Source organism: Myotis nattereri, assembly GCF_964212035.1.
Source record: "Myotis nattereri genome assembly, chromosome: 3".
Lineage (NCBI taxonomy): Eukaryota > Metazoa > Chordata > Mammalia > Chiroptera > Vespertilionidae > Myotis > Myotis nattereri.
The window spans coordinates 198,845,741-198,872,739 of record NC_138077.1 but is presented as its reverse complement, the minus strand read 5'-3'; the positions used below and the strand labels follow the sequence as shown (position 1 = coordinate 198,872,739).

The 26,999-nt window shown below is 48.2% G+C and overlaps 1 protein-coding gene across 1 annotated transcript; it reads left to right on the top strand.

Annotated features, from left to right (window-relative positions):
- Positions 1-8,082: 8,082 nt before the first annotated feature.
- Positions 8,083-26,356, top strand: SESN2 (sestrin 2). The gene is made up of 10 exons (XM_081088064.1): positions 8,083-8,580; positions 16,067-16,132; positions 18,016-18,213; positions 18,813-18,995; positions 19,106-19,318; positions 20,036-20,186; positions 20,675-20,793; positions 21,081-21,271; positions 23,818-23,962; positions 24,563-26,356. The coding sequence occupies exons 1-10, from the start codon at positions 8,476-8,478 to the stop codon at positions 24,647-24,649; spliced, it is 1,458 nt and encodes a 485-aa protein (XP_080944190.1). The 5' UTR covers positions 8,083-8,475; the 3' UTR covers positions 24,650-26,356.
- The last annotated feature ends 643 nt before the right edge of the window (positions 26,357-26,999 follow it).

Below are 26,999 nucleotides of genomic sequence, written 5' to 3'. Positions count from 1 at the left end.
TCATAGTTTGACATCCAACCACTGAACCACACCAACCAAGCTCCATCGATTTTTAGAGAAAGGGGAAGGGGGTAGGGGGAGAGAGAAAGAAACATTGATGTGAGAGACAAACATCCATTGGTTGCCTCCCACACTCCCAACCAGGGCAGGGATCAAACCTGCAACCCAGGTACTGCCCTTGACCGGGAATCAAACCCTCGACCCTGTGGTGCACAGGCCAACACGCCAACCACTGTGCCAGTCAGGACTCCACTTGATTATTAACATTTCCTCTGCCAAGGTCACCCTTTGGTAAGTATTCACATTGGACACAAATATCTCCCTCGCCCTTTAGAGACATTTTCTTATCACCCCCTAACGTCTTTCTTCCAAATCCCTGACCATCCAGCCAAACCATTGGTCACAACCTATCTGATATATATTTATTGAGTGCCTACTGTGTCAGGACTGTGCTAGGTGCCAGGAAAACAACAACAAAACAATCTTGCCCTCACACAGCTTCAATAATGTGAGGGAGGAAAAAACAAGTATATATATATATGTTAGGTGAAAGAAAAAATAAAGTTGGGTAAAGGGATTTAAAGTGGCTGGAGGTGAACTATTTTATATAGTGTGATCTGAAAAGGTGGTCACCTTATGGAATGAGCTGATAGCGTGAGGCCTAAAGATTATATTAGCATAAGCTATGAAGATGCAAAATATTCCAAGCTGAAGTCTAGTAGGAAAGGCAAAGAACCTGAGATGAGAGGCTTAACATGGCCAAAGAACAGCGAAGTGGCCAGAAAGTTGGGGCACAGTGAGCAAGGGGAGTGAGAAGCTGATGAGAGCCATATATGAGACTGCACATCTGGTAGCATAAATTTCCACCTCTGCACATTCCATTCCATTTGGTTTTATTCAAATTGGCTGACTTTGGCCTGGTCTTATCAAGAAAAATAAGCACCTCAAGTTAATGAGTAAAGAACCAAATGAGGTAGTTAAAAGTGCCTGGGTAGTGAGATGAGAAGCTCCGGTTCTAATCTCCCTTCTGTCACTGCCTTACCCTTTGATCTTGAGCAACAGTGTGTTTGAGCAAGAGTAGAAGGAAGTTCAGATGAAAAGGAAGGCACAGGACTATCATGGGGCTTTGAATACCTTGTTAAATAATCTTGACCCCATTCAGGGGTTTCAGACTCGGGTTCCTACAGAAGCCAGGCAGATAAAATAAATGAGTCAAAGAGGTCTGTGTGTTCTTATTATTATGGGAACTGAGAACTGGAAAAGACAAGTTCAGCTACATAGTCCCCACAATGGCTCCACCTACAAGCCAGTAAGGGAGCTCTCACCAGAACCCAACCGTGCTGGCACCTTGATCTCTGACTTTCCCTCTCCAGAATTGCGACAAAATATATTTCTGTTGTTTAGGCTACCCTGTCTTTGATATTTTATTATGGTAGCCAGAGCTGAATAAGACAAGCATCAATAATGTTCACAGAAGCAAACTTTTTATTCAAAATTTTTTAAATATATTTTTATATTTCAGAGAGGAAGAGAAAGGGAGAGAGAAATAGAAACATCAATGATGAAAGAGAATCATTGATCAGCTGTTTTTCACAGTGGCTGTTTTCCACAGTGGCTGCACCAGTCTGCATTCCCACCAGCAGTGCACGAGGGTTCCTTTTTCTCCACATCCTCGCCAGCACTTGTCAGTTTGTTGATTTGTTGATGGTAGCCATTCTGACACGTGTGAGATGGTACCTCATTGTTGTTTTGATTTGCATCTCTTGGATGATTAGACTTTGAGCATGTTTTCATATGTCTCTTGGCCTTCTGTATATCCTCTTTCAAAAAGTGCCTATTTAGTTCCTTTGGCAGGCTCGATTTTTATAACCAGTGTGGGGCGTGCAGGAAGCAGCCAATCAATGATTCTCTCTCATTATTGATTGATGTTTCTATCTCTCTCTCTCTCTCTCCCTTCCTCTCTGAATTCAATAAAAATATATATTCTTTTAAAAAGCAAAACAGAATAAATGCATCCATGGATGGAACAACAGATCGATATTTCTCTTCCTCTCTCTAGAATCAATTAAAACAATTTTAAAAAAAACAAATATTATAGAAATGAATAAAAAGTCTTACAATTTCTCTATCCCCCTCACCCCAGAGGTAACCGGATGCTAACAATTTGTTGCAAACTGCACGTTAATTCCAGACTTTTCTTGCCTCTGTATAGTCATGTACATATATATTTTTGAGATCATTCCATATGTATGACTGTGCAACTTGCTTTTTGTTTTAACCTAATATTAAATCCTGAACACAGTTTCATTTCACGTAGAGCAGTAGAGCTACATCCCTCCGTGTCTGTGCTGCGTGATGTTTCATTGTGAGGACGAATCTGTTTATTACTTCAACCAAGTCCCCTTTGAAGGGCATTTTGGTCGCTTCCAGTTTTACGCTTTTACAATAGCGCGACGAACAAGTGAAATACTAGCTTAAGTCAGAAAGCCTGGAACACATTAAAAAACAAAAGGTGAAACTATTCGGTTCATCTCTTTTGTACTTTTATGCTTTTCTGTATATCCCAAACTTCCTTACATAATACATGTCAAATAATTTGGAAGGGAAAAACTAAGTTATAACCAAAATTTCATTAAAAATAAAGTAAAAAGAAAGAAAGAGGGGAGAAAAATAAAAAACAGACGGGGTAGTCCCGGCCCCCTCCCACGAAGGCGGGGCCGGGAGAACGAAGGGGTGGGGCTCCAAGGTCCGCACCAATCAGAGCCTGGTTGATAGGCAGACCCAGGAGCATTTGGAGACAATCCCCGCCCCCGAGAACCTCCTCAGGGGTTAGCTATTCTAACCGCCTGGAAACCGGCAAGGGTCAGTCCTGCGCGCCGCTTCGGGCTGCTATTGGCTGCCGGGTAGCCCCGCCCATCTCCCTGCTCACTGGCCAGGGCGGTTTACGTAAGAGGAGCCTGTTGCTGAGCAAAAATAAGTGGTGCAGCTTTTCCTCCAGAGAGACATCACAAAGGACGGGGCGGGGGTTCGGGGGTGAGAATTGGGGACATCTGTAATAGTGTCAACAATAAAAAAAAAAGAAAAGACAGGACTGCCAACGTACTGGGAGCCTTTGGGTGAAAAAAGCCAGAGTACTAACCACCGTTTATGTATTCAGTTCCTGCCCAATGCCAGGCTCCGTGCTTCAAACTCTTGAATATTAATGGTTATAATCATCTTTCTTGAGCACCCGCTGTCTTCCTGCACTAAGTTAGGTACTTTAAAATAACAGCAACAATACAAATACTAATAATAATTACAGTTTATTGAGCACTTGATCTGCATCAAGCCTTGTTAAGGGATTTGTATGCATTAGCGCTCATCCTCACAACAGCCCCAGTGGAGGTAAACTTCATTGCCCCATTTTACACAGGAAACACGTTCAGAGAGGTGATGTGACTTGCCTAGGTTCACACAGCTAGAAACCTTCAGTTCTGCTATCCTAATCCAAGCGCAACTTTTTTGTGGGGGGAGGAGAGGAGGGAAATCTTAAAGGTAGGAAGAGATGGGCCAGGATGGTGATAAGAGCCAGGGGCCTTGCTCCAGGGACAGCCTCGGGGTGTTTGAGAAGTGGATGTAGGTCCTCTAGAAGTGGAGAGGGGGAAATAGAGGAAGACACCAGAACAAAGAGAATTGTTCTTCCTGGAAAGGTGTCACTCCTGGGGCAGCCTTTGTCGGTGGCCCTGGACTTGGAGGTCTGGACCCCAAGGTTCTAGTCTCCATTCTGTGACCAACTTTCTGAGGACCTTGGGCAAATGAATGATTCTCTCTGGACCTCAGGCTTCCTGTCTGTGAAATGCAGGATTAAGCCAAAACAATGGGAAGTGCATTCAGACTGGAAGGTACTTGAGGAGTCTGGTCTGGTCCCTCCTGGAAGCAGGGAATTTTCAGCATCCACACGATCTTTACTTAGCTGTTGCCTGGCCAGTTTCCAGAACCTTCAGGCTGTGATATGGGACTTGACCATCCTCTAAACTCAAAATGGTGTGGGGCACCTCAATCCACCCTTCTTCCCAGTCCTTTCCTGCCTGTAGGGGGCGCTAAGGACTCATTCAGCCGACAAAGCCAACCTAAATTCTTAGTGAATTATCCAAAAGCACCCAGCTGGTCAGTTTTTGTATTTGATTTGTTTTTACTAAGAGCGGTGAGTTTTTTGAAACCTGGTTTCTGTCCCCAGTATATAATCAATTAAACCGAATTATATGCATTGCCTAGTCCTCTCCACGGTGGCTAGAGCTAATTTCCAATTCCTTTGTTTTACAGATGAGAAAGCAGGTTCTAAGAGCTGAAAAAAGAATTCTCTTTCAGTCATATAGCTAAAAACTAGGACTCCTGGGCAGTGCTCTTAAGAGATAGTTGGCTGTGATTCAGAGTCTGTTTGTTCTGCCTCCTGGTGCACAACTCCAGGGGACAATTTCAATTTTAATTGTGTGGCTCCTCAGCTCAGCACCTGTCAGCGAGGAGGACCTCCCTCAGCATCTACCACAATGACTGCTTAATGAGTGATTGAATGGATGAATGTGTGAATGAGCCACAGAGGGGGAGTCCGCTTTGGCTTTATTAAACCTGAAGGAGTTGGGCTTTTTTTCCTGAAAGCTCCCCCAAGGCAGGAATTGTATTCTGAGATGGTAGGGGGGAGTGTGTTGAGAACAATGAGAAGAGTTTAGAAAATTACATATGGGTGATAAGTCATTATAGCAAATAATTTGGGATTATAAAATTAATTCAGAAAGAATGAATACAAAACAGAAGAGACTTCCATTAGAGTTAAAATCTGAGAGAGGGTCTGAAGAGGAGGAAACCAAAAACATTTCAAATGCAATGTAGACGTAGCTTCAGGACTGGAATGTGACTGAGGAATAATAAAACTTTGGTCAATCAGTGGCCTCAGCATGGCTGATGCAAGAGTACAGAGAGGATGGCAATAGGAAGTAGAGGTCCTTACTGAACCCAACCTACTAGACATAGGGGAGGGGAGGAATAAACTCAGCCAGAGTCACTGGGCCATGACCCACTGAACTGGAAGCTTTACTGTTTGGATTTCCAGAGCCCAGGACAGTGTCTGGTGCATACTAGATAGTCAGTAAATATTTACTGAATGAAAGAAAAAAGGAAGAATCCAGAACACTGACCAGCAGGTTTGCTCTGCATGGAGCCAGTTCAGTGACTTCTATTTTCATTGGTTCCTTTTGGCTCAGAATCCAGCTGCCCTAACCACCTTCAGAAGATAGCTTGGCTTTTCATGGAGGCTCTCCTATCAAAAGGCATGTCTGGCCCATCTGTTATAGGCCTCTTGATCACTGTGTTTCTCACTCCCAATTAATTGGAATTCTGCTTTATGCACTAGTTCCTGTGCTAGCCTGCTTCTTACCTGTACACTCAGCTTCTTCTCTCATTAGTGGTACAGTGGAGTTTCTGCTGTAGAGTCATTCCTGCCTGAATTTGAATCCTTACTCAACATTTTAGCAAACTCTCAGACCATGGCCAACACACCTCTTAAACCTCAGTTTCCTCATTTGTCAAATGGGGGAATAATGCCTGCCTCACCAGGTTGTAGTGAGAGTTACAGGAGATGACAGATGTATCCTGGACTGTTGTTGGAGTTCAGCAAAATGTAGTGTCGGTGCCTCTACTGAGCTTTTCCTTCCTTAGAGGCTGCGTCACAAAAGCTCATGCAATTTAGTATATCAGTATTGCCTTTTCTTTTCACAAAATCACTAACTTTGTAAGTGAAACCTTGAAAAAATTTAGTCCCTTGAAGATTCTAAAGGGTTATTCTACAGAGGAAAGTATTCATATTGACTCAGTCAAAAATATTTACTGAGGCATCACTACATGATAGTGGGGGATACAGACACAACTGGGCACACAGTTCCTGCTTTAAAGGAGCTTTGACAGCCCAGCCAGCCTGGCTCAGTGGTTGAGCGTTGACCTATTAACCAGGAAGTTAGGGTTTAATTCCAGGTCAGGGCACATGCCCGGGTTGTGGGCTCCATCCCCAGTGGGGGGCATGCAGGAGGCAGCCAATTAATGATTCTCTCTCATCGCTAATGTTTCTATCTCTCTCCCTTTCTCTTCCTCTCTGAAATATATAAAAATACTAGAGGTCCAGTGCATGAGATTTGCAGTTCAGGAGCCCTCTCACAGTCCGAGAGCCCTTGGGGGATGTCCGACTGCCGGCTTAGGCCAGAGGCTCCTGCCACTGCCGCTGGCATGCCAGCTGTGAGCCCGGCTTCTGTCTGAGCAGCACTCGCCCTGTGGGAGCACACTGACCAGCAGGGGGCAGCTCCTGTGTTGAGAGCCTGCCCCCTAGTGGTCAGTGTGCATCATAGCAACCACTTGTTCTGCAGTTTGGTCAATTTGCATATTATTAGCCTTTTATTATATAGGATATATTAAAAATAAATAAATAAATAAAGGAGCTCTGGCACAGCCTGGTACAGTCAAAAGAAGATATTATATGACCCTGATGTGAAGTTTTACCTTTCTAAGTAAGCTCAAGTTTCTTCCCTTTGCAAAAGTGGTCAATAACAAATTCCATTGTTTGTTAGAGAGAAGCAGTAAAGTATGTAGACATAACAAGGCTGCATCATGTTGAAGACCATAAAGAGGTAGAAACAATGTGTTGAAGAGTGGGAGAGAGGACTTTGAGCTGAGCTGAAGAAGCAATGTTTTCTGTAGGAAGTGGCATTTCAAAGCCTTCATTCAGGCCACAAACATGAATGAAGACATTGAATGCTGGGTAGGAGGATTTCAGTAGGCAGAGATTTGCAGAGGGAACTTAAGGAAGAAAGGCTTGAAGGCCAGAACATTGGGCCAAGTGGCATGTGGCAGAAGACAAAGATGTCAAGATGTGGACCCTACCTTCAAATAACTCATAATCAAAAGAGTCAGATAAGACCTGCACACAGAAAATTACAATACAAGGTAGAAAGTGATAGGTCTTATAAAGGAGACCTATAAAGTGCCTTGGGAGGTCAGCAGAGGGTGAGATTAATTTCCTTCTCCCCAGAAGTTGGAGGCAGGAGACCAAGTCATTAGGGTCATCTTTGGAATCATAAGCCTAGACTTGGAAGTTTCAGAGGGGACCTTGTGGGTCATTTAGTCCACCCTCACTCCAGCCATGATTCTCTATTCAGAGTTAACACTGGCTTTAAAATGGAAACAAAAAAAAAGTGGAGCACCGAAGAAAAACTGTGAAGGAAGAGAATCTGTGGGAAGGGGACCAAAGATTAAATCAGCTTACAGGTGCTGAGGGGCTGGTGGAAGAGACTTCCTCCCAAAGGGAGAGTCGAAGGCCAGGAAAGGAATGAGATCAAGGACGGAGACTATATCTGGATAGATGAGGGATAAAAACAGACTAGGAAAACACCACGTTCCAGGGGGTGGAAGGATAAAGAGGAGTCAGAGAAGGTGTGGCCAGAGAGGTGAGAGAGATCCAGTGGACCGCCTTATCACAAAGTTTTTAGAAAGGGGTGGCAGGGATGGAAAACAGGACCCGGGGGACACCTGCAGCAATAGGGACTGAAGTTAGCCTGGGGGTTGCCAAGGACATTTCAAAGAATGAAGGCTTTCCCAGGGGCTCTACAAATAAGGTGGATGCTCTGTGTCTGATACATTTTAAGGGTGGAGCCCTCCCGGAGACCAGGAGAACAGGGGCGTGCCCAGATCTGGCTCTATAATTAGCACGACCTCTCTGAACCCCAACCCGTCCCTCCAGGAACTGCAAAGCTGAAGAACGTACTTGGGAGGGACTTCACACCTGGCTCTCCGGCCCAGCCCGCTGAAGGCCCGTTTCATCACGCAGCTGTAATGACTCTCCAGGCTGTCACTCTCGTCCGGTGTTGTCAACAATCTGACTAAATCCTTTTGCAAAAGTTTGCAGCCTTCGTGCGGGGCTGACTACAGCTCCCAGAGTTCCCGGGCGCTTCCCGGCGTGGATTGGCCGAGCCGCTGGCTCCTGAGGAGGGTGTCGCCCCGCCTCCCTAGGAAACAGGCATCTGATTGGCTGCGGCGTGGGCTTTTGTGTCCCCGCCCTCCCCCGGGGACCGCAGCGGGCTGGAGGCGCTGCTGGTGTCAGAGCCCTGCGAAAGCTGGCAGTTCCGCGGCGGGGATGCCGAGCAGCGCGGTGTCCACCGGCAGCCCCTGCCACTGAGGACTTCAGAGGCGCCCCAGGCCGTGAAGACCCGCGCGCCGCGGCCAACCCCCGGCTTCCGAGTCCATTCGCCGCTCCAGAAGCCCGGCGCGAGGAGAGTCCGGCGAGGCAGCGGCCGTTCCTGGACTCTGGGCTTTGGGAGCGTCTGGAGCCCTGAGAGACACCCCGGGTTCTAGAACCTCCCCAGCGGCCCCCGGTCCCGGCTTCCTGCGGGCGTCCGGCCACAAACCCCTCCGGTGCCCGGGTCGGCGGCCAGCCGCGCCTGGGTCCTGGCGCACACCATGATCGTTGCGGACTCTGAATGCCGCACGGAGCTGAAGGGCTACCTGCCGTTCTCCCGGGGCGGCGGCGGCGGCGGCGGCGGCAGCAGCCCCGGGGCCGGAGAGGTAAGCAGCGGCCGAGCCGCGCCACTTTTCCCTTGAACCCCGAGCCTCGTCCGAGCTCCGGGCTAGCCTGGGCTGAGCCGGTGCGCAGCCCCCTCTCTCCCCCCCATTTCCTCCACCCCCGCCTCGGGAAGGAGGAGTGGAGCGCGTAAACCTGGAGTGGGGTTGCATCAACTGGCAACCTCGACCCTCTTCGCCCCTCCCCTTCCCCCAGGGTTGTGGAGCCCTCCTGGCTCCTCGGACTCCTGGCCAATGAAAGCAGAGCCTCCTCGAGGCTGCCTGGGGTTTGGGCTCTGGTCGGGGGAGTCGTCAAGTCCGGGCAAATCTCCGCCGCAGCGGCCCGACCGCTCCTCCTCCCCGCCCCCCGCCGAAGATGCCCTCCTCCGGGCCGGGGCTGGCGGGCGGGCGGCTCTTTCTGGGTGGGATGCGTTCCCAATCCAGCCCCCCAGCGCGGGGAGCGGGGCCCCTGGGGCTAGCCAACGAAGATTGACCTGGTCCCCCGCCCCACCTGCACCCCAATTTGGAAGGGGGCGCGGTTGCTTCCGGGCCTTGGCCGGCTACCGGGTACGCGGCCGGCGGCGGCGGCCAAAGCTCCGGGAAGAAGGCGAAAACCCTGACCGTAGCTCCCAAATCAAGCGCGGATTAGGCTGTGCCCGACTAGGTGGTCTGAGGTCTCAAAAGTTTGTTTCGCGGGGACTCTCTTTGCAGTGAGGCTAGGAATAAGGCTGGGCCTAATCTGACCATTCGCCTCCCCCATGTCCCCGGCCCCCCCCCCCCCCCCCCCCGATAATGGATACCTTATAAAGCACCTATTAGATTCCAGGCTCAGGTTTTGCCTTTTCTCTGAGTCCTCCGGACTAAACTAGCAAAATATGAGCTATACTGTAGTCCCATTTTACAGGAGGGGAAAATTGAGGTCCAGGAGGGAGTATGGAGACGCTTCCTTCTCTAACACCACAGAGTAGCTCTTTTTTTGGCCTGGGTGTCTCTAGGATTTCCGAATGTGCTTGGCACTACAGGGAGTTTTGTTTGTTTCTTTAGTTTCCTGGCCTGGAGAGTGGCACAAGTGTATTACTGCGGTTGGGAGACAGACAATTGCTAGTACCAAATGGTGATCCTGGGAAAATCGCTGGGCTTCTCTGAGCAGCATGGTTTCTGGGGAGGTCCTACCTCCACCAGTGGATGGTTTGTGTCCTGCGTTTTCTGTTACTCTGTTTACCCTTCCCCACCATGGTTTAGGAGTCACACGTGGAGGAATAAAACCACTCTCAGCTGTGTGACTTTGACCAAGACACTCCACTCTGTTACCTTCTTTGTGAAAAAATGGAAATACAGCCTGGCCGGCATGGCTCAGTGGTTGAGCATCGACCTATGAACCAGGAGGTCACAGTTCGATTCCTGGTCAGGGCACATGCCTGGGTTTTGGGCTCGATCCCCAGTGTGGCGTGTACAGGAGGCAGCCTATCAATGATTCTCTCTCATCACTGGTGTTTCTGTCTCTCTCTCTCTCCCTTTCCCTTCCTCTCTGAAATAAATAAAAATGTATTTTTTTTAAAATGGAAATACAGTAAGTCCTCATTTAACATGGTCTATAGGTTCTGTGACTTTATGCAAAACGATGCATAAGGAAACCAACCTTATCATAGGCTAATTGATATAAACAATGTTGAATGAAACATTGAATGTTATTTAAGAACCTGGTGTAATATATATATATATATATATATATTTTTAAAGATTTTTAATTGATTTTTTTAGAGAGAGAAACATCAATGGTTGCCTTCCATATGTGCCCTGACAGAATCAAACCCACCACCCAGGTATGTGCCCTGACTTGGGAATCAATCGGCAACCTTTCAGTGCACAGGATGATGCTCAACCAACTGAGCCACATCAGCCAGGGCTGTAATATTTATTAAGAGTGCCTAGCCTGGCCGGAGTGGCTCAGTTGAGCACATACCTGGGTGGCGTGTTCGATCTCAGGTCAGGGCATGTATGGAAGGCAACTGATCCATTTTTCTCTTCCTCTCCCTCTTTGTGAGCGTATCCTCAGGTGAGGCTTAAAAATAATAATAATAAAAATAAGAGCACCTGGGCAGAGCTCTGAGTTCATGTACTAGCCCTCCCACTCACTTGCTGTGTGAACTTGGCCATGCAGATTTGATAGTATCTCGGAGGGATTGTTGGGGGAATTGACTGAGATTACAAAGGCCAAAGCACAATACCTGGAACACAGTAACCTTGTCAAAAATGCTAGCTCCTGTAGAATGTGGCCAGCAAACATTTATATCTCTTTTCCCCAGGGTGTCTCACAGGGTGTGTTTGAGGGTGTCCCTCCTGCCTGAGGTGAGGGTTGGTCCATCCCTCTTTGGGACAATGCCTGGGTAGTGGTCTGGGCAAGCTGTGAGGGAGTGGCCTTTAGATGGAAGCCACAGGTCTGAGAGGGGAATGTGGGTGGTGCCTGAACCCTCTCTACATATTTTCTCTTAAAGAGGACCTTGGGAAGATATCTTCCTTAGAAGACAGCAAGGTGCTAAACTTACAAAGCCTGGTAGCCCGAGGTCCAGGAGAAACCCACATGTATGGTCCCCTCAACCACCATCACTTCACACACCCTTTCAAGGCATTTATGCCGGTAGACACTTCACTCTAGTATTGGTAGCATGTGTTCAGAGCCCTGTTAGGCTCAAGAATCACTTCCTCAAACCTCATTTCCTCAGGGAAGCCTTTCCTCCCCGACAGATAAGGCCCCTCTGCATACCCTCTCCCAGTCCCCCTTCTTGTAGGAGCTTTTTATCCCAATTACAGTGTGACAGTTGTATAACCAGGCATTTCTTGTCTGTTCCCCTTGCTGGGCTAGAAACACTATAGGTCACATCCCCAGCACTGTTCTTAGCACCTAGTAAGTGCGTGTAACTATTTGCCCCTCTTGGCTTAGCTGACCCTGGTGAACCGCGCAGGCTTTGAAGTTCGATCTGAGCTGTGCTAGTCTGGAACAGGACTCAGAAAGAGCTTCAGTGAGCTGTCGCTGAAGAAGGGATAATAGGACCTGTTTCCCTGCACATGGTTGGGAGAAATCAGCCAGGTCAGATGTGTAAGGCACTTAGCCTGGTGCCCCGCCCATGGTAAGTTTGAGGCACCAGGCACACTCCCCTCCCCCAAGGCTGGTCAGAGGGTGCTTGAGCTATGTATCCCCCTCAGGTGTAAACCCAGGCATGTGTCTGAGTTCAGCAGACCACAGCTGCTCTCGGGGTGGGGTGGGGTGGGGTGGGGTGGAGTAGGCTCTGCCCTTCCCAGCTGGCAGAGTGACTTCGCAGGTGTCTGTAGCTGAGTCCTGGGGGTTGCAAGCTGCGGCTAGGATACCAGGAATGAAGGCTGGGGCTACTCCAAGAGGCTGATATGGGTGGTGGACAGAACCCCTGGAAGCCAGACTGAACTGAGAGTAAATCTCAGATTGGCCACTTGTGGAACCTTAATCTTTCCTCAAGTGCAAAATAGAGACCCCACCCCCACACCAGAACTGATGAAGATTAGATGGAAACTGTATACAAGTGCCTAAGCTAATATAAGAACTCACATTTAGCAAGCACTTAAATTAGGAGCCAGGCACTGAGCTCGGAGGTGATTATCCTCTTTTCACAACTTGCCTGAAACCCTCCCTGTTGAGTGGCCGCCCAGAGGGCTGACTGATTAGTGTTCTTGCTGCCCTGAGGGACCCCCTCAGTTGGAACTATAGGGATAGTAACCGTTGATCTTCCCTCTGCCCATACTAGCTGTGTTACTTTGGTAGGTCACCTGCCCCTTCTGGTTTCCTTTCTTTAATCTGTAAATCGGGGGGAGGGGGGGGTTTGCCTTTATCATGTGTGCTGAAACTGCACTGTCTAATATGGTAGCCCTTAGCCACATGTGGCTATTTAAATTTTGATAATTGTTTTAAAAATTAAAATTCAGTTTTTAGTTGCACTAGTGACATTTCAAATGCTCAGCCCCCATGGCTAGGGGCTACCACCTTTGACATGCAGATAGACTATTCCATCATTGCAGAAAGTTCTGTTGGACTGCTCTGTGCTAGACATGGGGGTTAAGAACAGGGAACTGGTTCCAGTGTGCTCCCTCAAGGTAAGAAACGATGCAGTATGACAGGTGCTGTGCTTGGGGGTACTGGATTTCTGGGGATGTGGGCAGGGAGAAGGAGCTCCTGGATCCTGGTGAACCCCAGATGCAAAGTCTTGGGGCTGTTGAGACCTTGAAAAGTTTAGAGAATGGGAATAGTGTCTGCTGTTGCAGAAACCTGGTTTGGATCCCAACTTTGCTACCTCCTTGGCTGAGTGACTAAAAGTGACTCTCTCTCTGAGCCTTACTCCTCAGCTGTAAAATAGGCACCCTAGTAGCAGTAGTACCTGCCTTAAAGTGCATGTGAAATAAATGCTTAGCCAATGGTAATCACGGTTGTTATCTACCATTATTATTATTGACTTCCTGTCTCAGGGAATAGGGGAGAGCTGATTTGGAGGCATCATCTCTAGGCGTCTCCTGCCCTGTCTGCTTCCTCTGAAGTTCTGGGTGTCAAGGTCAGAGAAGCATTCCTAGCATCAGAGCTCCGGGTTAGAATCTACTTGGTCTTGCCTTCAAAGCTTTGCAATTTCTATTTTCTTTGACTCTCTTAAGGCCCAGAGAGTTTAAGTTACTTTCTCAGAGGCACACAGCAAGTTAGTGGCAGAATTATTCACACGGGGACTTCCAGGTCCCATTGTTCTTTCCTTTGTCCTCTTTCAGAGTCCCAGAGCTCTGCCTCCTTCGGGGGGTTTTGGCCACCTGAGAAGGGAGGTTCAGTTATAAATCAATTTCTATTGATTTTTAGAGAGAGTGGAAGAGAGAGGGAAAGACAGAGAGAAACATTGATGTGAAAGAAACACATCTATTGGTTGCCTCCTGCATGCACCAGAATCAAACCCGGGACCCTTTGGCTCACAGGCTGATACTCTATCCACTGAGCCAAACTGGCTAGAGCGCACTGGTATTTTTTAAAAGCTTTTAAAGGGATTCTAAAGTCCTGCTTGGGTTGAGATGCCATTGTTTGAAAAAACAAGGAGGTTAATGATAGCTGACTTCTATTAAGTGCTTACTGTGATAGAGGTACTGAGGTAAAGGAATTATCTCATTAAATCCTTATGACTACCCAGTAAAACTAGGTACTATTAGCCCCATTATTTGTTGAGGAAACCGAGGCTCACATAGGTAGATGGTGGAGATGTCATTTGAGCCTAGGCAATTGTCAGAGCCCCTATCTTTTACTGTACTCCATTATCATCATCCTCATCATCAGGGCTGACTTACTACTTAAGACCCACAGGTTCCTTTCCTTGACAGCTTATGGGGCAGATTTTAGAGTGAAATGGGACTCCTAAGGCTGTTCCCTGTACCTTGCTAGCACTCTAGTGGGTCCTCTATCCCCCCAACCCCCAAGTCCCAGTTCCATCCTGCCCTTCCCTACCCCACCTGGCTGTGGTTTCCTCTCTGTCCTCACATCCCCTGAGGGGGAGGCCCTTTTTGTGGAGTCAGCAATTCTTATCTCCCACACAGAGCTGTTAGGCTTTTTCTCTTTGGTGAGGGAGGAGGGGAAGCTGAAACAGGAGTGCTTGGGGCTTCTGCTGGTTTCTATGCTAGACTTGGACCCACCTGGCCTGGTAGCTCCCAGAAGTGTGGGCTGAAAGGGACCTGAGTAATCAGCCCAACTATCTTTTTTTGTCCCAGCTTAAGGCCCAGAGAGTTTAGGTTACTTTCTCAGAGGCACACAGCAAGTTAGTGGCAGAATTATTCACATCGGAGACTTCCAGGTCCCATTGTTCTTTCCTTTGTCCTCTTTCAGAGCCCCAGAGCTCTGCCTCCTATGGGGGGGTTTTGGCCATCTGAGAAGGGAGGTTCAGTTATAATATTTAGTTCTGGACAGGTAGGTCGATTGGTAATGAGTCTGGATTTTAATGAGATGGGGAGAGTTATTTCTGTCCGGTGAAGGTATAACTGCTTCAGGAAAACTCTCTCTTTTTTTTTTTTTTAATCCTCACTCGATATTTTTCCATTGATTTTTAGAGAGAGTGAAAGGGAGGGGGAGAGACAGAGAGAGAGAAACTATTGATGTGAGAGACACATCAGTTGGTTGCCTCCCACACGTACCCCGACCAGGGCTGGGGTTTTAGCCTGCATGTAACCGAGGTACATGCCCTTGACGGGAATCATACCCGGGACCCTTCAGTCTGCAGGTCAATGCTCTATCCACTGAGCTAAACCGAATAGGGCGGGCTGAACTCTTTCTAAGGCCAGTGCTGAGAGCCCCCCTTGCAGTTATTAAAACAAATGAATAAGTAAAACATCCTCTGTGAACCTCACCTCTAGGACTAGGAGCGGATTGAGTGAGCACATGATTGGTGGTTTCCAGAGAAGCTCCAATACATGCATGTCAGAGCGCTGCTGCTGTCAGCCATGCATGCCCTGTCCTGACTCTCTTGAAGCCTCTGTGCTTTCTTTGTGTGTTCTTAATTCATAGGCCAGTGTGAATGATGACCTGGCCCCGCGCTCCACAAAATGTGATCTGGTAGCAGGGAGGCCTAACTCAGACAAGTAGAAGACAATGTTTTCAGAAGCAGAAGCACTGGGAATGGTGGCATCACAGATGAGGGTCTGAAAGAAGTTTTCCAGGCCCTGGAAGACTGTAAAAGTTAGCTCTGCAAAAGGAATGACTAGTGGGAGGACAGTGGGCCCGAGTCACTAATTTATCTCACAGGCCAAGGGAGGTGGAGGCAGAGTTTTAAGCCAGTTGATCAGTTTTGCACATAAAGTTTACTCTGGCTGTAGAAAGGTTGCCCTCTTTAGAAACCACTAAGGTCACGTACTCACCAAATCTGCTCCTACTCCTAGAGTTGGTGCTCAGGGGGCATATTTTATTTATTTTTGTTAATTTGGTAGAGGAATGGGTAGGATAGGGCAGGGAGACCATTGGTGAGGCTGTGGTTGGTAGTCCAGACAAGAGATGGTAGTGGTCTGTGAGGTGGTGATGGTGGGAGGGATGAAGAAATGACAATTGGAGAGAGACAGCAGCTGCATCATAGGGGTCTAGGGTACTTGGTAACCTGGCTTCAGGATGTAAATGAGGGGGTTCTTGTATGGGTTCTCCAGGGCTGCCAAGCAGGTGGTCTCCTGGAGATGTGCAGTATGGTGGCTGTGTATTTCCCTTTCCCAGGCCCTCCCTACTCAGTACGGGGGCTCCCGACTCCCTGCCCAGTTTCTGAAGAGCTAAGCCCTCTCTCTTGTTTGTTCTCTCTCCACCCACCAAACAGGTGTATATCTCCCAAATGACTCCTCTATGCAGGCTGCACCAGAAAGGAGGTTTTCCAAGTTCAATGTGGCCCCTTGGGTAGGAGGAGAAGACTAGAGAACATTCCTTTTAGTCCTCCCCTTTACCTCCAACTAACCATGATGTGTTTCCTTCTAGGAGCAGAGGATGAGGTGGGCTCGGGGAGGCCCTCGAGGACCCAGCGCCTTCATCCCAGTGGAGGAGGTAAGCTTGGAAGGGGTTCGTAATTGTTGGTCGCTGGGAAGAAGGGACATGCAACACTGGGTTGGTGAGGAGGGTCTTTTCCTGTCACTTGAAATAGCAGTTTTGAAACTATCCCTTCAGGTTCTTGACTCATTTAATGTACAGAACAGCTCTAGGAAGCAGGCAAATTCACCCCATTTTGCTGGGAAGAAACAGGCTCAAAGAGATAAAGTGGTAATAACACAACTAGGTAACGAACAAACTTTTGATCCCCAGAACAAGGCCTGCTTTTCCTCAAGAAGATAGAACCATCTGTGTTTATCTTCTCACTCTTGACTGTGCATATATTAAAGTTTTATTTTACTTCATAAGTATATGTTCATTATAAACATTTCCCCAATGTTTCAGAATCTCCTTCTCCCCTGAGAAGTAATCAGTGTTGCCTAACCATTTGCCATTGTTTTCTGGCGGGTTTTGTTTTTTTGTTTTTTTCATGCAGAACCAAGGTCATAGTTTACAGCATGTTTTTGGGGGGAGTTTATTATTTTGTTCTGTTTTCTCATTTAATATAACAGAGACTCCTTTCATTTACTGAGTCAGATCATTCATCATTGTTTTTAACAGATAGCTATTGGATGATTAATCTGTGTCAGGTACTGTCCGGGGTGCTGGGGATACCACAGATAACAAGACAGACAAAAGTCCTTGCCATCATGGAACTGACATTCTAGTGTGGAGTTGGTGTATGGGGGTGCCTTCAAAGCACATGCACAGAACATTTTTTAAATAATAGTTTTCTTCTTTTTCTTTGGAAACAACTGTTTGTTTCCTTGTCCTCTTTTCTCTCCTAAACGTGTAGGCCAAGTAGTTAATGAACTGTTAACAAATGTCTTAGCCCCCAGTTCCCTCCACCCTTTGTAAATGGAAATAAACAACCACTAGCTGGTTATTCATGTCTGCAGCCCAGAATTTGAAGCTCAAGTTTTGTTCTTGTATTTTATATTTTCATTTAGAAATAACCACTCCTGCCCTGGCCGGCTTGGCTTAATGGATAGAGTGTCGGCCTGCAGACTGAGGGCTCCCGGGTCCAATTCTGGTCAAGAACACATGCCTGGGCTGTGGGCTTGATCCCCACTGAGGGGTGTGCAGGAGACAGCTGACCAATGATTCTCATCATTGATGTTTCTATCTCTCTCTCCCTCTCCATTCCTCTCTGAAATCAATAAACATATTTTTTTTAGAAAAAGAAAGAACCACTCCTCTTTTATAATAAAGAAAAGAACTAGGCTTTGGGGTTAATCTGGATTTGAATCCTGGTTTTGTCTTTTACTAGATCTGTAACCTTGATCAAGGAATGAAACCTCTCTGGGCCTTGATTTCTTCATCTGTCAATGGGGGGAAAGTAGTATTTACTTCACAAGATAATTGGGAAAATTCAATGAGATAATGCAAGGGATGCTCTAAACTCAGCCCTGGCATGGAGATAGCACTTGGGAAGTGTGAACTATTTTGCACCCACTTCCCATGGCTGTACGGTTTTGCACTGTTAAAACAGAAGCTCCATGAAGGCCAGAGAAAACTGTATTTTCATCTCTGTGCCTCAGTTTTTCTATCTAAAAATAGAGAATAGAATTATCTCATACTTGTAAGAATTAAATGAGTAAATACATATAAAGTGCTCAAACAGTGCTTGGCACATTGTAAGCATTATAAAAGTATTGGTTATTATATAAGGTATCTGGTAAGTATTTGATCACTTAATGAATTATATTTTACTCTCATTCTCTTGGGGCATGGTTGTTTTCAGTTTCTTGCTATTATAATCCCACTGTAATGAATGTGTTGGTCTCTTTGGGGGGAAGGACGGGAGGGGAACCCATCCTCTCCTCACCTTTGCTTGGCAGGTCCTACGGGAGGGAGCTGAGAGCCTCGAGCAGAACCTGGGGCTGGAGGCACTGATGTCCTGTGGGCGTGTGGACAACCTGGCAGTGGTGATGGGCCTGCACCCCGACTACCTTAGCAGATTCTGGCGCCTGCACTACCTACTGCTGCACACAGATGGGCCCCTGGCCAGCTCCTGGCGCCACTACATTGCCATCATGGTGAGCCTGTCTGACCCTGACTCTCTTAGGCGGGGTCCTCAAACTACGGCCCGCAGGCCACATGCAAATACAAATATTGTATTTGTTCCTGTTTTGGTTTTTTACTTCAAAATAAGATATGTGCAGTGTGCATAGGAATTTGTTCATAGTTCTTTTTTTTTAAACTATAGTCCAGCCCTCCAACGGTATGAGGGACAGTGAACTGGCCCCCTGTTTAAAAAGTTTGAGGACCCCTGCTCTTAGGGGTGGCCACATGGCGGAGGGTTCAGTCTGCAAATCTCTTTGCTGGGGACTTTCTGAACTGATTCCATAGATGAGGAGGAGGAGAGGAAAGCCCTGGCTTTATTTGACTATAGAATTTTAGAAAAGAGGCATCTTTAGTGCCTGCTCTACAGCTTGGGAAACTGAGGCATAAAGGAGTAAATGACCTGCCCAAGGTCACAACAAGCCAGTGGCAAATTTAAAACCTAAATTTCCTGCCTCTCAGGCAACAGTGAGGTCTACGCTGTCACCTTCCATGGGCTACTCACCCTGAGGAGGGCACAGAAAGAATAGCATGACCTAAGCTCACGCTGCTGTATGTGCCCTTACCTCCATAGGCTGCTGCCCGCCACCAGTGTTCCTACCTGGTGGGCTCCCACATGGCCGAGTTTCTGCAGACTGGCGGTGACCCTGACTGGCTGCTTGGCCTCCACCGTGCCCCTAAGAAGCTGCGTAAGCTTAATGAGATCAACAAGTTGCTGGCACATCGCCCATGGCTCATCACCAAGGAGCATATCCAGGTACAGTGGGTAGAGAGGCAGGTCCCCCAGGCAGCACAGGGGCCGGGCTGGGGTATGGCCGCTAGCCCAGGGGCAGGCACTGAGCAAGTCTGGCCTTCTTTCCTCTCCAGGCCTTGCTGAAGACGGGTGAGCATAGCTGGTCCCTGGCTGAGCTCATCCAGGCCCTGGTCCTGCTCACCCACTGTCACTCACTGGCCTCCTTCGTGTTTGGCTGTGGCATCCTCCCTGAGGGGGACCCGGAGGGCAGCCCTGTACCCCAGGCACCTTCACCCCCCAGCGAGCAAAGCAGCCCCCCCAGCAGAGACTCATTGAACAATTCTGGGGTAAGTCACTGGCCCAGGTTTGGGTGGGAGAGGAAGCTGGCATGGCCTGTCATCCCTGGACAGAAGCCATTGCCTCACTACCTCACAGTGATAAGCCTTAGAAAAGTTATCTGACTTTGAAGTTCCATTTCCTCATCTATAAAATGGGGGTAAAGACCACTACTTCATAATGAGTTGTGAGGACTAAATGAAATAACCATGTGACTGGCCCCTCAACATGTAGCTCCATAGACTAAAAGTCTCCTGGGATTTACCACTTTCAAAATACAAAGTTTGCTTCTTATTTTGTAAAGTGGCCTTGCTTGTTTTAATACGAAAATACAGGTATTTTAAAAGTCCCTTACCTGTGAGGGTAGTTGATGCTCAGAGAAGACATGTCTGTTCTGTAGTTTTGTGTTTTTTAAATTATTGCTTGATTTGAGACAGAGAGAGAAACATTGATTTGTTGTTTCACTTATTTATGCATTCATTGGTGGATTCTTGTATGTACCCTGACCAGGGGTCAAACCCACAACCTTGGTGTATCAGGATGACGCTCTAACCAAATGAGCTACCTGGGCCAGGGCTGATTCTGTAGCTTCTTAAACTTCACTTGGGGAAGCATAGACCAAGCAAGAGCTGCCTGTTCAGAAAGGCCTGGCATGTGGGAAAGATGTGTGGGATTTCTTGGGGCAGCCAAGAGAGGAGTAGATGGTCATCTTTGGGTCCCCCCTGCAGGGCTTCGAGGCTGCCCGAGACGTGGAGGCTTTGATGGAACGCATGAGGCAGCTGCAGGAGAACCTATTGCGGGATGAGGGAGCGTCTCAGGAAGAGATGGAGAGCCGCTTTGAGCTGGAGAAGTCGGAGAGCTTGCTGGTGACCCCCTCGGGTACGGGATCACAGGCGTCCAGGTTCCAGGGCCTGCCCCCTTCTTCTGCCATCTCTGTTGAGGAGTAGGCACCTCTGTGTACTGCATCTCTTGTATTTTGGGGTCAGACCTGAGTTTGAATCTGGCCTGTGTTAGCCTTTCTGTCAGAGTGACCACTAATAAATCACTTCCTGCCTCGGGGCCTGTCTCCTCACGCATAAAGGATTGATGTGTAGGGTAAATGGAACAAGAAAAGCAAAGCTCTTTACACAGAGCCCAACCCAGGATGAGTGGCTCCTACTGCTATGACTGTTATTATTACTGGGAGCCTCAACCCTGGGCCTGATTCGCCTCCTCCCGCGGGAATCCTGGTTCCACTCGCTGTAGGGAGGGGCTTTCTCTGGCCTTACAGTCTGCGTTGCCTGGCCCCACATTGAGGATTACTCAGGACTGAAGATTTCTGTGCTCCATGCCTTGGCCTCACTGTGATCTCCTTCTGATATTCTCAGCTGACATTCTGGAGTCCTCTCCACACCCAGACATGCTGTGCTTTGTAGAAGACCCCACTTTCGGATATGAGGACTTCACCCGGCGAGGGACGCAGGCGCCCCCTACCTTCCGTGCCCAGGTGGGCTTTCCCCACTGAACTTGGCATTGCTCCTGATTTACAATCAAAGGGTGGATGATATGAGTGATTAGAGTTGGCTACCTTCTCTCCCTCAAGATTCCTTGAGGGAAGTGGGAGACCCTGGATCATGAAGGGACCCCTCTGTGCCTTAAGTGCGTCCCTCTTGGCTTCTCAGGCCCAGACTAAGCAGTAGGTTAGACCTGTGGGGTGGGGAGGTGTGCTCTAGAGGATGGGGGTCTCTCTGCCCAGCCTTGAGCCATTTATTGATCCCTTCCCACGTTTCTCAGGATTATACCTGGGAAGACCATGGCTACTCCCTGATCCAGAGGCTTTACCCGGAGGGTGGGCAGCTGCTGGATGAGAAGTTCCAGGCAGCCTACAGCCTCACCTACAACACCATGGCCATGCACAGCGGAGTGGACACCTCCATGCTCCGCAGGGCCATCTGGAACTACATCCACTGCGTCTTTGGCATCAGGTAAGCACAGGTCTCCTCATCCAGGACATGTGTGCGCTGCAAGTCCAGTCTGCACTCACAGCGGTTTCCTTTTTTGTTGTTTCCTTTTCCTTTCTTCCTGCCTGTGCTATTTTTCAAAGCAAATTTTTTTCTTTGCTGATTACAAAAGATAATAAATATGCTTACTGTTTGAACCTCATAAATGAAACACTTTAATCCCACTCCATAGAGATAGCTATCCTATATAATAAAGAGGGAATATGCAAATTGGCTGTCACTCTGCCACAAAGATGGCTGCGCCCATAGCAGAGGTGGGGTTTCTATAACACAAGATAGCTGCACCCACAGCTGAAGCTGAGCTCCTATAATGAGCCTTAACGAGCAATCAGCAGAGACCTGAGGCTGCGTGCCCTCCCCCCGCCCCCTGTGGGGCTTGACAGGGGACCTCAGGCCACGCCCCCCACCTTGGTGCCAGGCTGGGGAACTTCAGGCTCCGCCCCCCCACCTAGCAGGGCTTGACAGGGGACCTCAGGCCACACCCCCCCACCCAGTGGGGCTTGACAAGGGTGGGACTGGCCAGGTCTGGATCTAGCCCAATGGGGTGGGGGTGGGGGGCAGCCAGGTCTGGGTCTCCGCGATTTTGAGGCACATGTGGGTGGGCAGGGACAACTCTGGGTCCTGTGGTGCGCCTCAGACTCTGACAGGAGGAAGATTTTCATATACATTTTACTAATTTTCTTTCATCTCTGACACTTCTATTATAGAGAAAGGGCAAATGCAATATTAAAATATTTCCTCTAATTAATCCCCCCTTTTTATATATTTTTATTGATTTTAGAGAGGAAGGGAGAGGGATAGAGATAGAAACATCAATGATGAGAGAGAATCATTGATCGGCTGCCTCCTGCACACCCCCCACTGGGGATCGAGCCCACAACTCAGGCATGTGCCCCTGGCTGGAATCAAACCTGGGACCCTTCAGTCCTCAGGCCGATGCTCTATCCACTGAGCCAGACTGGCTAGGGCTTAATCCCCTTTTAATGTGCACGAATTTCGTGCACCAGGCCACACGTGTGTGTGTGTGTGTGTGTGTGTGTGTGTGTGTGTGTGTGTGTAATCAGAGAGAGAGAGAGAAATACCAATGAGGAGAGAGAATCATTGTTTGACTGCCTCCTGCATGTCCCACACTGACCAGGAATCAAACCGTGACCTCCTGGGTCATAGGTTGATGCTCATCACTGATCCACACAGGCTGGGCTGTGACATTTTTCTATATTGCTTCTTTTCTTTCTTATGTAGTTGCTTTTGTATAGTTGAAATTATAATGGTTATTTCATTTTAAAAATATATATATATACTTGATGTTTGTAAAGAGATACAGCCTGATTTTTAGTAAATTTAGAAAACCGATAACAAAAAGAAGAAAATAAAAACTATCCATGATAACCATCCTTTCTTCTTCTTGTCAAGTATTTCCTTCCTGTTTTCCATGCACAAATAACCAAAACATACGTACAATTTTATGAAAACAATATTTTCTTGCGTGTGTCACTATTTTACTTACACAAACATGAGCATATTTTAGTGAACCATGATTCTTTTCTTGATTTTCTCATTTAACAGTTTAGTTCAAGCATCAAAAAAATCCCCCAGTTTTTAAAAGGGTATAAATGTAAATTTCTGTGTATTCCTAACTGTTAATCATATTTCACTGGGTGGGTTGAGTTGTACTTAATTGGCTGCCATCCCACTCGCCATTGTTAGGTTTCTAACTCAGAGGAGACCAAGGATAGATAGGCACAGGCTAGTTCCTGCCCAGCTCTCAGGTCCAGGATCCTCAATTCTCCAACACAGTCCTTGATGTGATACCTGTATCTACTGAATCTGTCTTCCAGTTTTTAACCAATCTTCCCCATCCACACTGATTTGAGCTGACTCACTGGCTCACAGGACTGGCGAATGATAAAGTAGCTTTAGACTGGTCACCAACTTGCTCTTTGACTTGAACAATTTAATTGTCTTCTCCAGGCCTTAGTTTGCCCATCTCTAAAGTGAGTGCCATCTCCTTTTTGCCATTTCCACCTTCCTTCTCCAGGGTAAAGACTCGCACTCACCTCCTGTCCCATCTTCCAGGCCTTTACTGTAAAGTAGTAAATATGACTTTGGAGCCAGGTAGAGCTGACTTTGAATCCCATTCCCAGCTGTGTGACCTGGGACAAGTGATTTTACTTCTCTGAATCTCAGTTTCATCTACAAAATGAGGCTGATGAATACAGTATATTGTATGTAATAGTTTTGTATACAGTAGTGTAGAATAGTTTTAAGGATTCCTTGAGTATATGTTCACATGGTACATAGTTGATACCAAATAAAGCATGCTTATTCTCTATTCATTTCTTGGTCCGTGACATATGACATCAGCTATTTTTCTAAGAGGAACCAAGCTTCTAGTTGCTTCCTCCCTTCTGCCTTTCTTGCTACTCTCTGTTCCTTCTTTTACAGGGTGGGGCTGGAAGAGAGGAGCTAGTTCTGGAAGCTGAGTGATGCTGTTGTGCCTTTTCATCTAGGTATGATGACTATGACTATGGGGAGGTGAACCAGCTCCTGGAGCGGAACCTCAAAGTCTATATCAAGACAGTGGCCTGCTACCCAGAGAAGACCACCCAGAGAATGTACAGACTCTTCTGGAGGCACTTCCGCCACTCAGAGAAGGTACAGGGGCCGGGTGGAACTGGATAAGCCTGGCCAGTGGAGAGGGCAAGGGGTCAGGGTCCAATAAGGTACACCAGACTGAGTCTGTACTGCCAGCTAAGATACCTGGGTATATTGTACTGGGTTTAAGTACTACTCCACAAAGTGATTTCAGACTCCACTGATGCACCTACATGAGGGGAATGTGCTTTGCAGGGTCCTCCATGGCAGCCAGGAGGATCTGAGCTGAAACCATAACCCATCAGTAGCAGTATAACCTTGGGCAAGTCACTCTGCCTCCTCAAGCTTTTTTATTTTGACAGTGGGAATAAATACTACCTGCATTTCGATTGCTGGGAGGATGAAATGGGAAAATGAACGTAAATCTCCAGTCCCAAACAGGTGCTCAGTGTTAGCTCTTAGTTTAGCTTTGGGGATAAAGAGATTAGTCACAACAAAGATGAATATGCTTGAAATTCCTGAGCAGTCCTTGCCCCAAATCGCTCAGAGCCATAGGAAATAGAAGGATGAGATGAGTGGTCAGGGATGGTGGCAATGTGGGAGGGATGGGGATGGCGAGGACTGACATCATTTACTGACAAGCCCTCCTCTGTGCCCCAGGTCCACGTGAACTTGCTGCTCCTGGAGGCCCGCATGCAAGCTGCCCTGCTCTATGCCCTCCGTGCCATCACCCGCTACATGACATGACTCCCACATAGGACCCGGGCCCGGAGCAGCTAACTCTCGGGGCATCCTCTCTGCAGGAACTTTTCTGTCTGGAGACAGACCCAATCCCTTTCTGTCCCACGCCCACCCACCACACTCAGGGGGTGGGCTTTTGTGTGAGGTGCAGCCCCCAAGCCACACCCTACATTTTCTCACTGGAATGGACAGGATCTCTGGGATCTCAGCCTTGGCCCTGGGAGCTGGAAGAGGACTAGCAGATCCCCAGGGGCCATGCCCTCTTCCTGCCCCTGAACCCAGAGTCAGAAGGCACAGGAAGTAAAATGGGCTGAGTTCAGATTTATGTACCTCCAGGTGGGGCCCACCACAAGTACTGTGGCCTTCCTGGAATAGGAAGGTCCCCGGCTGGCCCCTGAGGGAGAGGGGCAAACACCTGCAGGGACTGACACTCCAAGCAGCTTTCCTTTTCCTCCATCATTCCTATTTCATTACCTCTCACCTGCCATTAACCCATCAATGTGAAAGTCGGGGTCACAGCTGGTCTGTGCATCCGGCTCCCCAAAAACCTGTTCAGTTGGGCAGCCTGAAGGCCCTTTGTTTCCTCATTGCCCCAATCCTATTTCATTTCCTTTGACCTCCTCTGACCTCCCCGCCTTTCTCCCACACCTGGTGGTGTGAGGCCCCAGAGGAGAGACCAAGCACATCAAAAAAGTAGATGATCTCTAGAGAATTTGAGTAGCTTTGTGGGTCACTTTGCCTTTTGAAGTGTAGGGAGTATTAGATTATAAATTCTCTGTATTTTGGTCCTTTATGGATAAAGTCCAAACCTCTCCAGGGCCTCACCTTTAGAGCCACAGTCAATGGCTGTGAGGAGGAGGACGGGGCAATCTTCTCCCCAGAGCTTGCGCCTCTCCTGTCTCCTGAGCTCTGCTGCAGATATTTGCCAAAAACTTGATCCTTTCTAGGTGGCACATGGCCCAGTGGGAGAGATGGGAGACCCCAGGGTTGTTTGGGCCCTGCCACTGGCTGGGTGACCATGGCTATGTTGCCAAACCTCCTTAACCCCGATTTCCTGGGTTTCAGACTAAGGGGAGGGGATACTTTTCATGCCTGAGTCTTCACTCTGGGTGTCTCAGGCCAACCTGCCAACAGTGAACTGCAAATCGTGCAGGATTTTGAAGGCCTCCGGGGACTCCCACTCTTGCAGCCAGTCTCCTGGCTGCCTTCCGAGGACCACCCAGATTCTGTCCCCTCTCCTCAGTTTTAGGTGGATCACTTGGAGGCAGAAGCAGCCAAGGACTGACCCCAGGCACTTTCTATAGCAGACAAGCTGTGAATTACGACTTCCCTTGCCCTTCTTCCGGCAGTATGTGCCTCCTCTCTGACCAGTTTGGAGGTGACTGAAGAAAGGCAAGGGCCAGATGCTGCTTCTTCTGACCCTCCTCCCTGGGGTGGGGCAGGAGAGGAGCCTGGTCAGTGTGCCACATTTCATACCCATGCAGGCATGGGGAAGCGACTGGCACCCTCAGACCTCACAGCCCTCCCTGCAGTGAAGCTGGGCAGGAGGGAAGAGGCCCCAGCCTGGGTTTAGAGTCGAGAGAGGACATGATGACTCTGTAAATGTCGTGTGGGTGGATAGGGAGAGGTATTCAGTGTTCAAGTGCACAAGTCTGGCTTTGTTACCAGTTCTGTATGATGAGAAATAAAAGTTCACCGAGGTTTTGTTTTGTACTGCTTGTTAATGGACTATTTTTCTATTTCCTAAGGGTCATGGTTCACCTCTTAGCAGGAAGCTGTGATTGCGTCATGGACTTGACCTGCTAGCCCCAACCCTACTGGGCACTTGTGCCCAGTGACTGCAGGATTGGGAGTGGTTGGCATTGAAACTTCTGTACCTTCGGTATCCAGTCCTTTCACCCATTTGTAGCGGGCCAGGCACTATGGAAATATAATGGGCATGTGTTTTTTTCACTAAGCCTGGCCCTTGATTGGGTACTTGGAGGCCATTTCTCTGAATATGCAAGGGAATTGGGACAGAGGTAAAGTGACATGGCTGAGACCACATAGCTAGGAAGTGGTAAAGCTCGATTCCACCAGGGGTCTGCTTGACCCTAAGGCCCGGGCATTTAATCTTCCTATCTTCTCCACTATTAGGCTCCCCCTGTGGCAGAGGCAGGCTGTTTGAGAATCTCTGGGGGCTACCCTTCTGTCCCCTGCCCCACCACATTGTGCTTATCTGCTTCTCATCCTTCCTTCTCTGGCACCAAGGAGATAGAACTAGGCATAAGGAGTTAGATGTGACTCTCCCTAACCCCAGGTTATGCCAGTGCCATTTAGTAGCTTTATGACCTTGGTCAAGCTTTTGAACTCTGGA